The sequence below is a fragment of the Lutra lutra genome, chromosome 4, assembly GCF_902655055.1.
Source record: "Lutra lutra chromosome 4, mLutLut1.2, whole genome shotgun sequence".
NCBI classification, from domain to species: domain Eukaryota; kingdom Metazoa; phylum Chordata; class Mammalia; order Carnivora; family Mustelidae; genus Lutra; species Lutra lutra.
This window is the reverse complement of record NC_062281.1, coordinates 124,869,031-124,885,315: the sequence shown is the minus strand read 5'-3', so window position 1 is coordinate 124,885,315 and position 16,285 is coordinate 124,869,031. Positions and strand designations below refer to the sequence as shown.

The 16,285-nt window shown below is 35.4% G+C and overlaps 1 protein-coding gene across 4 annotated transcripts in view; it reads right to left on the bottom strand.

Moving 5' to 3' along the window:
• COL24A1 (collagen type XXIV alpha 1 chain) overlaps window positions 1–16,285 on the bottom strand; it is a 402,100-nt gene that overhangs the window by 233,138 nt on the left and 152,677 nt on the right. For all 4 annotated transcript variants that reach the window (XM_047727942.1, XM_047727945.1, XM_047727943.1 and 1 more), the window contains exon 21: window positions 10,897–10,950. In XM_047727942.1, coding sequence (XP_047583898.1) covers window positions 10,897–10,950 — 54 coding nt within the window. The remainder of the gene's footprint in view (window positions 1–10,896; window positions 10,951–16,285) is intronic.

Genomic DNA, 16,285 nt, shown 5'->3' with positions numbered 1-16,285 from the left:
CTCCATCCCTGTGTTCATTTTTGTACCTGTTATATAAAAACTTTCATTCCTTGACTCTGCCTGGCCAAATTCAACCCATCCAACTCAAGATCCTAATTTTTTTTTCTAAGTTTCTCAGAAAAATGGTCATTTTAGTCATTCTTTCCCCTTCCTTTGAGCTCCTTATTGCTTGCTTATGTGCTGCCTAGTTGTGCTTTTTTAACTTTTCACATGTGGAAATCTCACGCTTTCAGAAAATTACAAATTCCTAGCAGACAGAAGACCATGTTTTAATCTTGTTTTCAAGTAATTGTTTAACACAGTACATTGTTCATTATACAAACTTGTAAGTATTTCTTAGCTGACTAAATGATGTCTGGAGAATAAAATGATAATATCAGAAACCTTGATTTAGCATATTAAATATGAGTCTTCAGGGTGGGGTGAAGGTGATCTTAGAAAACTATTTAGAGTTATGCATTTTCCTCTTACCATGTTAGCTCCCCTCTATACAGATGATCACATGACATATTTTAATATTTCAGTGTGAAGGTTATTTTCATACATTGTGTAACATAACTTCACAAATAGGCTTTCTCTAAAACCTTATCAGAGATGTTATACAATGAAAATAACAGCCTATTTTTATTTTTTGGCTAATTCCATAGCCAAAGTAACAACACATAAACAGCAATAAATAAATTATTCCTCTGTTTACTAGAGAACAGAGAATATATTTATTGGATACTCACTTCCTACAGTAAGCAGCAAAGGATGTGGTTTTTCTAATGTTGTGGGATGCTTGAAAGCAGATGACCAAATTGGGTAGCTCTTAAAAAAGGCTCGCTAAACTATGTTTTGTATCTATATACACACATACATATACACACATTTTCGCAATCAGTAGAATCATAATCAACAAAAGTTTCCAAACTTAGTTTGAGGTTTTTTTAGTCAACTGGCAGAAAATGAAGAGAAAATAAAAGGTTTCTTTAGAGCTGTGCCAAATTCCTCTGGAAAGAACTCAATTTGTCTACAAATAGGGTAACCATATATTTCACATAGAGTACACAGAATTGTCTTGATGACCACCTTGAATAGCCTCAATGGAGCTTTAGTAATTTATATTGTCCTTACTTTCCAAACAAGATATGTATATTAAAATAAAGGAAGTTTTAAGATGCTTCCATGATACAGTATATACTACTAACGAAATACATCATGCTAATAGGGTCAGTATGTTTGACCCTTTCTTTCCCTTCTGTTTCTAGAAACAATTTCAATAAAAATAGGAAACACCAAGAAGAAAAACATAACCAGACCCCTCTTAAACTATAAGACAAATTCACATCCCTCTTCCTTTAAAATTTTCTGGTCCTTTTCATCTTTTCTGAAATATTACTTAAAATTTAGTGATATATAAACAATCAATTAGTCTAACAACATTGTTGCTGATGGGACTTCAAGTTCATGTTTACTGAATAAATTTAGATAAAGAATCCACAAAGTGATTATTACTCACTGGAAATTCAACCACTGTTTTTCATTAAAATGTCTGGTTTTCAGGGTTTTTGTCCCACTCTTAAACAACATAATTCTAAGACTAAAATAAGGAATGAGAAGGGATTTTTGAAGATCACTGTTGTAATATTAATCAAGAGGGCAGTTGGATTTTTTCAGTTCTCTGACATTTTTCTTGACAAAACTTGAAGCGAAACAAAATTTCCAAACTGAAAAGAATTTAGAAAACTACCTGGTTCTTCACCTACTATGATATACATTCTTGAAAACATTAAATTTAATTATTATTTCTTTTAAAGTAATTTTCAATTTCCTAGAGCAGAATCGGTTTCCTTAATTATTATCTAGGCTCTCATAACATCTCACCAACTCTTTTGTATAGCATTTCTTACATTTTGTAGTTTTTTGTTTTGTTTTGTTCTTAGATCTTTTGCTAAACTGTTACCTCATCCAGGGGAGAAACCACAATTTAGAAATCTTTATAATCTCACATTTACTGCTTGGCTGAACACATAAAAGAAACACAATATATATTAAATGAAATACTAAATGAATGGGTGAATGGTGTTTATATATCCATCAAGTTCAACTATGTAGCAGGTGAAGCGTTAAACGTTACAGAAGTTATCAGCTCTATACTACAGTTCTCTCTCAACAGCCCCTCACGCTACTATTCCTACTTTCAAGCTTGGTTTACTGCTATTTATTGATTATTTCCACCTTGATGTCCAACAGTACTTCAAACTAAATATACCCAGAATGAAATCTCTTATATTCCCCATCCTCCAAACCTGCTCCTCCCAAGTTCCCTATTTAAGTCAGTGACATCAGTAACCCAAGTTGCAGTCTCAGTAAAAGAGACTTCCCTGTCTTTGGCTTCCCTTTCCCCCATCATCTTTGTTTAATAAATTACCAAGTTGTATTGCTTCTATTTCCACAATAGCTTTTAAATACAGTTATTCAATCAATCATCTATTCAGCCAATATCTACTGCGTTCCTATTCTATGCTATGGATATTATTATGGTTATTGTGATGTTTATAAAATCAATTAGTCTCTTCTCCAAAAAGCTCATAGTCTAATAGAGGGATAAGCAAATCAGCAGTTACAATATAAGAAGGTAGCTGCTTGATAGATTTTTTTTTTCAGGAATATAGAAAAAGGATATCTTGATCAGACTTGTAAGATACAGGGAAAGTTTCCTGGACAATGTAGTATGTGATGTGTAAGTGTTAGCTAGATGAAGCAGGGCACAAGAAGGGAGAGAGATAACCAGACAAAAAGGACAGCACACTGGAAGCTTTGAGATTTGAACAAGAATGGCATGGTTTGGTACTCTAAACAGCTGGAGTAGTGCTTTTGGAAGAGTGCTGGTAGATGCGACTATAGATAATAGAGTTAAAGAGAGAGGGTAGGTCATAAAGAGCTTGTGTAAAAAGTGAAAAAATAAAAGCCTTAACCTGGAAGTTGTGGAGATCACTGAAGGATAGAAGGATAAGAGTGACATGATAAGAGCTGTACTTTACAAACGTTATTCCATCAGCAGCTTGGAAGCAGATTTGAAGAAATACCAGACTAGAGGCTAGAAGAACAAATGAAGGATTATTACTAATGCTGGTGAAAAATAAAAATGGCCTAAACTACAACATTAACAGGGAGAATGGTTTTAAGGGCAAAGGAGAAATTTTGATTCAAGGGAGAGATCAGTATAAAGGTGATAATTTATGCCACGAGGTTATTCAGAAGTTAAAGGAGAAGTTTTGATGCAAAACATGTGTGGAACTTGAATACCGAGGAAGAAGAGGAGTATTTCTTCTATGGAGACAGAAAAGAAGGGAGAAAACACTGTTGTATACATGGAAAGTTTGTAGGTGGCCAATAGGGTTATCAGATAAAATACAGGATGCCCAGTTAAGTTTGAACATCATATAAACAATGAATAACTTTCAGTGTATGTTCTACATACTGTACTTCCATCCTCTCATAAGTTTCCTTTTCCTGAATTCCATAAATCTCCCTTGTCTGTATGCAAAGTCCTACGCATGTGTCATGTCAGCTCATGGGCTACCTTCTCTGCAAAGCATAATCTGAATTCCCTATCCCATTACTTGCACAGTATTACATATTATATATTACTCATATGGTCATTATAAAGGTTTCCTTGCATATCTTTCTCTAGATTATAAGTTTTTTTGAAAGTAGGGATCAACAATTTTCATCTTTGTAGATGGTTGAGCATCTAGTACAATGGCTGTTATACAAAAGGTAGTCAATAAATATTTGCTGCCTGAATGTTCTATTTCAGATCTTTATAATTCTTTTCTTTTTCTAGTTTATCTCCTTGCCTTAAGTTTCCCTCTAATTTAAACCATCCTCCGAGCTGAAAGGTATTATTTTTATAAATGTAAATCACCTAGGACACTTTACTACTTAAATATCTTCGATAATTTCATGATGCCCTTGGGTAAAGTGGGAACACTTTAGCATCGTAGTGAATATTTTCCATGGTTTCATCCCAAAGCTAAGTGGTTAAGAACTCAGACTTTGAAATCATATCTGGGTTAGAATTCTGCCTAAGTCACTTGATAGTTATATGATGGTGAGACAAAAATTTAACCATCTAAAGTGAGGATAATACTTACCTCATAATGCTGTTGTGAAGATTAAGTGAGATGTACATAAGACATTTACTGTAGTGTTATAGTACTTAACACTATAGCACACTAACAAATAGTTATTAATATCCTTTCCAGCTTCATCTCCTCTCAGTTTCTCTATACTCACACTCACCTTCCACAGCAGCAATACTGTACTTCATAACCTGTCCATTCTCTGAACTTCAGGCTTTTTCATCCTTTCATGTCTTTATTAACAATACATTGTTTACAATGTTCATTCTACGTGAGTCTGCATGGTAAACCTGGATATTTAAATTTTTGTTATGGAGAGATAATCCAAGATGATGGCATAAAAAGACCCTGAAGTCACCTCCTCCCGAGGACACACCAAATTTACAACTCCATATAGGACAATTCTGGAGAAGAACTGAAGGCTCATTAAACAGCCTTCTATACAACAAAAGATAAAGGACCACACACAGAAGGGCAGGACAGATAAAGGCAAGGTAACAATGGGAATGCCACTCCCAATGTGGTAACCTGTAGTAGGGAGAGATACCACTCACATGCAGATTTGCCACAATGAGGCAAAGAGAAAGAGCAGTGGTTTAAAGGGAAACTAGACTGTAAGTAAAGGAAATCCATTTAGTAACCCTAGAATGACTGTCAAATGGGCAGAAAACTGTTGAACTCTCACCAAAATCAAAAGAGCTGGTGAGCACCATTTTTTACATTATCCTTCCATCTTGATGGTGCAGTAAAGAATAGGGTATAGGTATGCTAGCTGATCTGGTGAGGCCATCCCAGTTCACCCTGGTTTCTGGGCCCATACCAGCTCCAGCTGTCCTTAAAAGGTAGCACTGCACAGCATGCTGAAGGCCGCCATACCTGTGACACAGTTCCAGCTGTGCTATTACTACAGTCTTGGCATGGTATGCTTTGGAATTCGGCAGCCTTTGTCTGATCCTGCCATCCCACCCAAGGGACCTTAGTAATGTGCCTGGGAACCCCTAGCCTGTGCCTACATTAGCTCCAGCCATCCTATCAAGTCAGCCCCAGCATGGCATGCTATGGGACTGTATAACCTGCACCAGATACCACCCCACCAACGTGGTACTGGCACAGCACATCCTGGGCCTCCCCCACTAGCCTGTGCCTACTCCATCTGTCCAAACAAAGCAGCCTCCTGCACAAGGTTCCCAGAAACCCTCCTGGCCTCTGGCCACTCAAGCTCTAGTGTCCTGTTAAGATGGCCACAGTGCAACAACTCCAAAGACCCTCTTAACCCATGCTTGCCAAAGCTGCCAAGCACATCTAGTGTATAAAGGGGATTTTTCTACACAAGGTCACTCCTTCAAGACCTTCAAGAGATGCAGCTGTTCTACCTAATTTAGAGAAACAAATAGAGAAAGTTAAAAAAAAAAAAAAAAGAGGAAACAGAGGAGTATGTCCCAAACAAAAGAACAAGGTCAAAAACTAGGAAATAAGTCCTAATGAAATGAAGATAAGTAATTTATCTGATAAAGAGTTCAAAGTAATAGTCATAAAGATACTCATCAATCTTGGAAAAGTAGAGAAACACAGTGAAAACTTCAACAGAGATTAAAAATATAAGAAAGAACAAATCAGCGCTGAAGAATGCAATAACTGAAATAAAAATATACTGAGGAGAATCAATAGCAAATTAGTTGATACAGAAGAATGAATCAACAAACTGAATGAAAACAATAGTGGAAATGCCCAATCAGAACAACAAAAAGAGAAAAAATCTTTTAGAAATGAGAACAAGGGACCCATGAGACAACATCAAGCATACTAATATTCACATTAGGAGAAGAGAAAGAGAAAGGGACAGAAAACTTATTTGAAGAAATAACGGCTGAAAACTTCCTTAACATAGGGAAAGAAACAGACATCCAAGTCCAGAAAGCAATAAGAGTCCTCAACAAAATGAACCCAAAGATATCTAAACCAAACATATTTTAATTAAAAATATTATAGTCAAAATGGCAAAAGTTAAAGATAGAATCTTAAAGGCAGTAAGAGAGGGCACCTGGGTGGCTTAATTGGTTAAGCATTCAACTCTTGACTTCAGCTCAGGTCATAGTCTCAGAGTCGTGAGATCAAGCCCCGTATTTCTCTCTCTTCCCCTCCCTCTGCCCCTACTACCCCCAGCTCACACACATTCCCTCTGTCTAAATAAATAAAGGCACCAAGATAAAAAATAAATAATCACAAACAAGGGAAACGCTTTAAGACTGTCAGGCTAATTCTTCAGCAGAAACTCTGGTGGTCTGAAAGGAGTAGCAGGATATATTGAAAGTGCCGAAAGGGGAAAATTTACAACTGAGAATATTCTACCCAGTAAGGTTATCACTCAGAATTGGAGGACAGATGAAGAGTTTCCTAGACAAGGAAACAAAAGAAGTTCATCAGCACTAAACTGGCCTTACAAGAAATGTTAAAAAGTCTTGAAAAAGGAAAGTTCCTATTTAGAAATAAGAAAATATATGAAAGAAAAAATCCCACTGGTAAAGGCAAATATATGCGATAAAGGAGGAAATCAGCCACATGAAAAGTTAGCTTGAAACCTTTAAAGACAAAAAATAGTAAAATCAACTAAAAATACAGTAAGTGGTTAAGGAGTATACAAAAAAAAAAGATGTAAAATATGATATAAAAAAATATAACACTGGTGGACAGAAGAGATGTAATGTTATTAGAATGCATTTGAACTTAAGCAATGATCAGCTTAAAACAGACTGCTATATATAAGGTCAATACATGCTAACTTCACAGTAATCAAAAACCAAAATCCTACAATATATATACAAAAAAATCAAGAGAACAGAATCCAAACAAAATACTAAAGTAAAACATCAAAACACAAAGATAAGAGACCAAAGAAGAAAGGAACAGAGAAGAAGTAAAAAAACAACCAGAAAACAATGAACAAAATGGCAATAAGTATATACCTATCAATAATTACTTTAAATGTAAATGGACTAAACATTCCAATCAAAAGCTATAGGGTGACTGAAGAGATAAGAAAAACAAGACTCATCCAAATGCCGCCAACAAGAGACTCACTTCAGGTCTACAGATACATATAGACTGAAAGTAAAAAATTGGAAAGAGGGGTGCCTGGGTGGCTCAGTGGGTTAAGCCACTGCCTTTGGCTCAGGTCATGATCTCAGGGTCCTGGGATCGAGTCCCGCATCGGGCTCTCTGCTCAGTGGGGAGCCTGCTTCCCCCTCCCTCTCTGCCTGCCTCTCTGCCTACGTGTGATCCTTCTCTCTCTGTCAAATAAGTAAATAAAATCTCTTTAAAAAAAAAATTGGAAAGAGATATTCCACACAAATGCAAATGAAAAAAAAAAGGTGGAGTAGTAATACCTATAAATGACAAAATGGATTTTAAAACAAAGACTGTAAGAACAATAAAAGAATGGCATTACATAGTGATAAAGGAATAAATCCAAGAAGAGGACATAACATTGATAAATATTTATGCACCCAACATCTAGAAAGCACCTAAATTGAGGAAGCAAATGTTAACAGACAAAAGTGGAAAAATTAACAGTAAAGTAATAATAGCAGGAGACTTCAATATCCCACTTACATCAATGAATAGATTATCCAGACAGAAATTAATAAAGAAACACTGGCCTTAAATGACACATTAGACCAAATAGACTTAATAGATATCCATATGGAATATTTCATCTAAAAACTGTGGAATACACATTCTTTTCAAGTGCATGTGGGCTACTATCTATTACAGGTAACTTATAAGGCAACAAAATAAGTTTCAATACATTCAAGATGACTGAATTATGTCAAACCTCTTTTCTGACCACAGCATGAAACTAGAAATCAATTACAAGAAAAAAATTAGAAAAAACACAAGCACACAGAAACTAAGCAGCACACTACTAGACAACCAATGGGTCAACAAGGAAATCAAAGAGGAAATTAAAAAATACCTCGAGACAAATGAAAATAGAAACATGACTTTCCAAAAATCTATGGCACAAAAGCAGTTCTGAGAGGGAAGTCCACAGCAATACAGGCCTACCTCAAGAAACAGGAAAAATCCCAAATAAACGAACTATTTCTACACTTAATGGAACTAGAAAATAAGCAGAAAAAGCCCAAAGTTAAGAGAAGAAATAATAAAGATGAGAGTGGAAAGAAATGAAATAGAGACTAAAAAAAGACAATTAAAAAAATCAATGAAACTAAAAGCTGGTTCTTTGAAAAGATTTGAAAATATTGACAAACCTCTAGTGACACTCATTAAGAAAAAGGAGAGCCCAAATAAAGTACGAATGAAAGAGAAAACGTAGGCAGTACGCTTTTTGACATCAGTCTTAGCAATATGTTTTTGGCAAGGCAACAAAAGCTAAAATAAAAAATTGAATTACATCAAACTAAAATGGTTTTGCACAGTAAAGAAGACCATTAACAACAAAAAAAGCAACCTACTGAATGAGAGAAAATACTTGCAAATCACATATCTGATAAAGAACTTACATAATTTTTTAAAGATTCTATTTATTTATTTGAAAGAGAGAGAGAGAGGAGAGAGAGAGAAAGTGAGAGCGCATGCCAGGGGAGGGACAGAGGGTGAGGGAGAAGGAAATTCTCACTGAGCAGGGAGTCCATCACTGGGCTCCATCCCAGGACCCTGGGACCCTGAGGTCATGACCTGAGCTGAAAGCAGATGTTTAACTGACTCAGCCATCCAGGTGCCCCTACACAATTTTTTTTTTTTTAAAGATTTTATTTATTTACTTGACAGAGAGATCACAAGCAGGCAGAGAGGCAGGCAGAGAGAGAGGAGAAAGCAGGCTCCCCGCTGAGCAGAGAGCCCGATGCGGGGCTCGATCCCAGGACTCTGAGATCATGACCCGAGCCGAAGGCAGTGGCTTAACCCACTGAGCCACCCAGGCGCCCCTCCCCTACACAATTTAATATCAAAAGCAAATAAATAGGGGCACCTGGGTGGCTCAGTCAGTTAAGCAACATCAGGTCATGATCATGTCATGATCTTGGAGTCCTGGGATCAAGTTCCTCATTCAGCTCCCTGCTCAGCAGGGAGTCTGCTTCTCTCTCTGACCCTCTCCCCTCTCAGGCTCTCTCTCTTACTCTCTCTCAAATAAATAAATTAAATATTTTAATAAATAAATAAATAAATAGCAAATTAAAAACCTTGTTAAAAAATGGGCAGAGAACTTGAATAAATAAGTTCCCAAAGAAGACATACAGGTGTCAACAGGCATATGATAAAATGTGCAGTATCACTAATTACCAGGAAAATGCAAGTCAAAACCATAATGAGATATCAACTCACACTCCCAGATTGGCTATTATCAAAAAGACAAAAAGTAAGTGTCAGCAATGATTAGAGAAAAGGGATTCTCGTACATTGTTGATAAGTATGTAAACTGGTACAGTCACTATGGAAAATAGTATAGAAGTTCCTAAAAAAAATTAAAATAGAACAATCATGTGATCCAAAAATTCCACTTCTGGGTATTTATCTAAACAAAATGAAAACACCAATTCAGAGATATTATACATCCCTATGTTCATTGCAGCATTATCTGAATAGCCAAATATGGAAGTAACCTAAGTGTCCATTGATAGATGAGTGGATAAAAAAGATGAGCTAGAGATATACAACAAAATATCACTCTACCACAAAAAAAGGATGAAATCTTGCCATTTGTGACAAAACAGATAGACCTAGAGGGTATTATACTAAATGAAATAAGTCAGACAAAGACAAATGTCATATAATTTCATTTACCAGAGAATCTGGAAAACAAAAATGAACAAATAAAATAAAACAGAAACAGACTCATAGATGCAGGAAACAGTTGATTACCACAGAGGACAGGGGTCAGGGCAGGGAGACAAAATAGATGAAGGACTTAAGAGTTAGTTACAAACTTCTAGTTAGAAAATAGTTAAGTTATGGAGAGATCATGTACAGAATAGAGAATAAAGTCAATATTTCAGTAACTCTATATGGTGACAGATAGTAACTACACTTATTGTGGCAATCATTTCATAATATATTAAGTTGTCAAATCATTATGATGTACACAGGAAATTAACAGGGTATGTCATAATTATACTTCTATAAATAAAATATAAAAAGAAAGAAATTTTGCTAATTCCTAGTAATATATACACAAAAACAGTAAAGGAAGTTAAAAATGCTTAGGGTTCTTCAGGTATTTTGTGCTATGTATAAATTCCAGGACACTGCAGACTTTCTTGTATTTTAATCAGAGGATTTTTTTATGGACCCAAAGGGTTTCAGTAGCCAGAAAACTCTCATCCATATATCATAGGTTATGGCCTTTCGTTTTTTTTCACCTCTTCCAAGAATTCCTTCTTCAGTGATTTATGTTTTTTTGAAAATATTATCCCCCTAATCTATGTCTATACCAAACAAAGAAAATCATTTTCAATGACCTGAACTCAAGATGTTGGAGAAGATACTCTAACTAAACAAAGGGTGCTGAAAGAACAACTAAACATGCAAGCAACTTCCTGATTATCTTGAAATAAGCTCTACAATTTATTAAATGCACCTGAGACAGCTCAAAAATATCCAGACATCTTCTGATATTCCTAAAGTCTTTTTTCTTCAACCATTCATTGAAACATGAGATTAGAAAACTCTAAATATAATACTTTTTTCCTTCTTTCCTTCCTTCCTTCCTTCCTTCCTTTTCTTTCTTTCTTCCTCGATTTTCTTTTACCTTTGATCCTTCAGGGCCATTTTGTCCAGGAATCCCAATATCTCCTGGAAAACCCTAGGGAAGATAAAAACATAGAGAATTTACTCAATAGCCATTACTATATGTCTGTTAAACATATGAAAATTTCCTTTGCCATTTTCTCATCCCCAGTTAAAGTACTTTATACCGCTCAAAAACTCAGTATTAAAGGTGAATTATTAGGCAGTTGTTTAACTGTGGAATACAAAACTGACAAAATGTACTAAAACAGAATTTACTCCAAGAGTTATTCACAATTTTTGGACCCAAAGAAAATTCTCCAATCCAGTCTAAGAGTACCAAAGTCTTATTCCAAAACCAACCACAACATGGAAAAAAGGCAAAAAGTTTCATAATAGGTCCTTCCAATGACCTATGGGACACATGGCCACCCAAGGATTAGGGGAATATAATTTGTTAGATTTACTGTTTACTAACCGAATGTTAACTTGTACATTTTTGTTAGGCAGAAATACAAATAACTTCCATCTGGTGAAAAAAATAACCATAAAGGTTATGGGTTAATATACAGGATATTAGTCAGTTTTGTATCTAATTTAGTTATCTTAACATCCCCATATTTAATAGTCAATACTTAGCTCTTCAAATGCTACTCAAACTCATCTTAACATCCTACCGATTTCATCATTAATTAATGAATTCAAAAAATTTTTTCACCCATATTTACTTTATATTTGCCTGAAAATCACAATTTTATCTTTTTGGAAATTATATTTTGGCAGTCTAAAATAATTGGCTCAAGAAATAGAATGGAGCTGTAGCGTTAAATAAAACTTGTGCCGGGGAAAGTTCTGGAATGTTGCTCTAAAATGGTTAGATCAATCAATGTTCTTGCTGAAATAATAAATTAGAATGTGATTTATCATAATCAGTTTCAATAATGAGAATAAGCTAATAAGTGCAGTTTTACTTCTATTGATTTTATCACAGATAAACCTATTTTAGTATTTTCTGCTGACTTGGGCAAAGGAACAGAAGGTAAGACGAGTACAAGAATCAGAATCTTTTTTTAGTATTTTATTTATTTGAGAGAGAGAGAAGGAGCAGGGGCAGAGGGAGAAAGAGACTCCCCACTGAGCAGGAGCCCACAGCGGGGCTCCATTCCAGAACCCTGAGATCATGACCTGAGCCAAAGTTAGATACTTAACTGACTGAGCCACCCAGGTGCTCCAAGAATCAGCATGTTAAAAGGTAAAAATTACAAGTAAATATGAATGTGAGCTAGAAAAGGTAGCTCAGTGAAGAAGTAAATATTATGGCAGTAAAAATGCCCACAAGTTACATGGAACTGCAAGGTTGATTCTGGAATACTCATACTGGAAAGAAAAACAAATCAAAAGAAAGTGATACTAACTCATCCAGTCCAGATTAGGAGAGAAAGGACTTGACTCTGATTTAAAATTTGTATTCTATGGAGAAAAATATTATTTAGGGACATTTCTGGCAAGAGAGAAGACAGTGATAACAGAAAAACTGGTCACAGCATCAGATTTAAGTTTGGCAACAGAATATTTTTTTTAAATATTTTATTTATTTATTTGACAGAGAGAGATCACAAGTAGGCAGAGAAGCAGGCAGAGATAGGAGGAAGCAGGCTCCCTGCTGAGCAGAGAGCCCCGACGTGGGACTTGATCCTGAGACCCTGAGAACATGACCTGAGCTGAAGGCAGAGGCTTTAACCCACTGAGCCACCCAGGCGCCCCGGCAACAGAATATTTTTAACACAGACTTGTTGATTGCTTTTCTAATTAAAGAAAAAATCAGGTTCACCTATGCCTTCTCTGCCTAAATAATCTTCCCTCATCTTTCTTTAACTAAAAACTTATTTTTTAAATAGAAAATTGAATAATATTTTTTCCAAGTTTTCATTTAAATACCAGCTAGTTCACATACAGTACAATATTAGTTTTAGGTATAGAATTTAGTGATTCATCACTTACATACAAGATCTAGTGCTCATCACAAGTGTCCTCCTTAATACTTATCACCTATTTAACCCATTCTCTTGCCCACCTCCCCTCCAGTAAACAACAGTTTGTTCTCTACAGTCAAATTATGGAAGAAGCCCAAATAGTCACTGACTAATGAATGGATAAAGAAGATGTGGTATATATATATATATAGATATATATATATATATATACATACATTGCAATGACATGGATGGAGCTAGAAAGTAATATGCTAAGTGAAATAAGATGACCAGAGAAAGAAATACCATATGATTTCACTCATATATAGAATTAAAGAAAGAAAAATGAACATAAGGGGGGAAAAAGACAAACCAAGAAAACTGAGTGATATTTTGCTTCTTTGATCCCCAAACCATGGGTTAGGTCTCTTCTAGGACCTCACACCATCTTAGAGTCCTAAAAGGTCACTTAATATTGTGTTATGGCTTATATTATTTTCCTCATCAAACTGTAAACTCCTTGAAGGCAGTTTTAGGTCTTATGAACTATAATATTTCCAGCAACTAATATGATGCCTGGCACATAGTAAGTGCTGAAAAAGTTATTTTGTTGTTGTCATTGTTGAGTGACTGACTTGTTTCTTTCAGGAAAAAAAAAATAAAAAAGACAACAAGTCTTTTTTTTTACTTTTGGTCCCTGGGTACTGGGTTACAACCACTGGTTGAGAGCATCCTCATGGATAAATTATTAGTTACTGTCCATCCTCTAGATGAGCCTGAAACACCTTGTCATTCTAGAAAGCAAAAAGACTACAAAAGATTTAAACTCTGGAGTTATGTTAAAAGAACCAAGGGGGCTTGAAGAGGATCCCAGTGAGCATCTGCATGGATGGAACAATATGAATTTCAGTAAGGATAAGAATTGCAATGGATTGAAACATATCAAATATGTTTAAATTCATGAGTTTGTAATGATTCAACAATTAAAGAACTGCCTGTGTATACAGAATGAAAGGAAGTCAACTCCTTGTTTTGAAAACTGGTAAAGAAAGGTGAGGAATCAAGCATTTATTCTACTTTCCCCATATATACTGTGCTGCTACTAATGAAAAAGTAGATGAGGGAATGTATGCAACCAACAAAAATCAGTCACCTAAATCTAATACATCTGGGCAGTTATCAACTGTTATTAACATCATAAAAAAAGAAATAACTAGACATTATGTGCTTCCTGATGAAAGAATACAGTATCAACTATAGTCTTACCAAAAACAAACAAACAAACAAACAAAACTCAATATGGTCAGGTCTCTGTATGTGACTACCCAGGTCACATGACTGGGGATCTTTAACAGCTAAATTGTGAGGGAGAAAGGGTGAATGGAAAGAGAGCTTGTAGACTGAAAGACATAATAACAAAACAAGTCTACATTATAGTTTTAAAAGACGCACACTTGAATGACAAACCATAAAAGAAAAAAGCACTGCCAACTTTTGGGAGGAGAGAATGGTTCCTTCTTAAACATTAAAATAATAGTAAAGGAATATTAAAAAAAACCTGACATGCTAAAGACCAGGAGAATAGGGGATGACAGATGTCAATAATTTGGAAACTTTTTATTTCTTTTTGTTGTCTGATTGCTGTGGCTGGGATTTCTATGCTATATCAAATAAAAATGGTGAGAATAGACATCCCTGAGTTGTTTCTGACCATAGAGGAAAAGCACTTACCTGTCAGAATGACTAAAATTAACAACACAAGAAACAACAGGTGTTGGCAATAATGGAGAGAAAAAGGAAATTTCTTGCACTATGTGGAGACTGAGCAGAAGGCAGCGGCTTAACCCACTGAGCCATCCAGGTGCCCTAAGGAATTCTTTTTAACTCTCAAATTTAACATTCAAAATTTAAATCAATGGCAGGACATGGCTGTCCTTGCCAAATAGCAACATTTCAAAGAACTTACAGGCTGAAAGACAAAAAGTACATCAAAGTATAATTTCCGTTAAAAAATTATGTTCATAGTAGCAATGGCCACAGTCGCCAAACTGTGGAAAGAACCAAGAGGCCCTTCAACAGACAAATGGATAAGGAAGATATGGTCCATATACACTATGGAGTATTATGCCTCCATCAGAAAGGATGAATACCCAACTTTTTATCAGTCAACATGGATGGGACTGGAAGAGATTGTGCTGAGCGAAATTAGTCAAGCAGAGAGAGTCAATTATCATATGGTTTCACTTACTTATGGAGCATAAGGAATAACACAGAGGACACTGGGAGATGGAAAGGAAAAGTGAGTTGGGGGAAATTGGAGGAGGAGACAAACCATAAGAGAACTGTGGACTCTGGGAAAGAAACTGAGGGGTTTGGAGGGGTGGGAGAGGGGGGTTGGGTGAGCCTGGTAGTGGGTATTGTGGAGGGCAAGTACTGCATGGAGCACTGGGTATGGTGCATAAACAATGAATTCTGGAACACTGAAAAGAAATAAAATGAAAAAGAAAAGAAAAAAAATTATGTTGGCATGAAACTATACAAGAAAAAAATTACAAATAAAAATCTGATAAAGATGTTTTCATTCATTTTAACTTGAAATAATTTGGAAAATTTTGAAAAGTAAAAATGGTTTCTCCCACAATGTGTTTCATTATCTCAGTTAAGTCATCACATCACAATAGAAAATAAACATCTCAGTGAGAAGAAGAAAGAGCAGCCTCACTTCTGGTGCCTTTATTTTCAGCTCAGATACAAGTGACATATAACATATTAATTTCAGCTATAAAACACATTCATTCAAATATGTATTTATTGTGAAATGCTTACCACAATGTCTAGTTAACATTTTATCACTACAAATGGTTACAATTCTTTTTATATATTATGATGAGAACTTCTAAGATCTACCCCCTTAATAACTTTTGGCAGTATTTAGAAGTTTGGAAACTACAGTGTCCTAATAAAGTCCATGATGCTCTATGACGTACATTGAGCACTTTAGTATTTCTTTGTTAAGAGCTATAAAGTCTCTGTTTTCTACTAAAATATATAGTCCTTCCAGTAAAAAAAAAAAAAAAAAGGTTAAAAATGGTAAATGGATAAACAATCTATGAATAAATAAATCCAATCGTTAAGCTAATTATGGTATATCAGAAAATGAAACCTGACTGAGGCAACCTGGATGAATACTGAATGTGTTCTATATTCTTGGCTCCTTTGTCATAGATTAATTGACTGCATATGGATGGATTTATTTCTGGGCTTTCTATTGTGTTCCATTGACCTATGTGTCTTTTTTTTTTTTAAGATTTTATTTACTTATTTCAGAGAGATAGAAAGAAAGAGAGAGAGAGAATGAGAGGGGAGAAGGTCAGAGGGAGAAGCAGACTCCCCACGAAGCTGGGAGCCCAATGCGGGACTCAATCCTGGGACACCAGG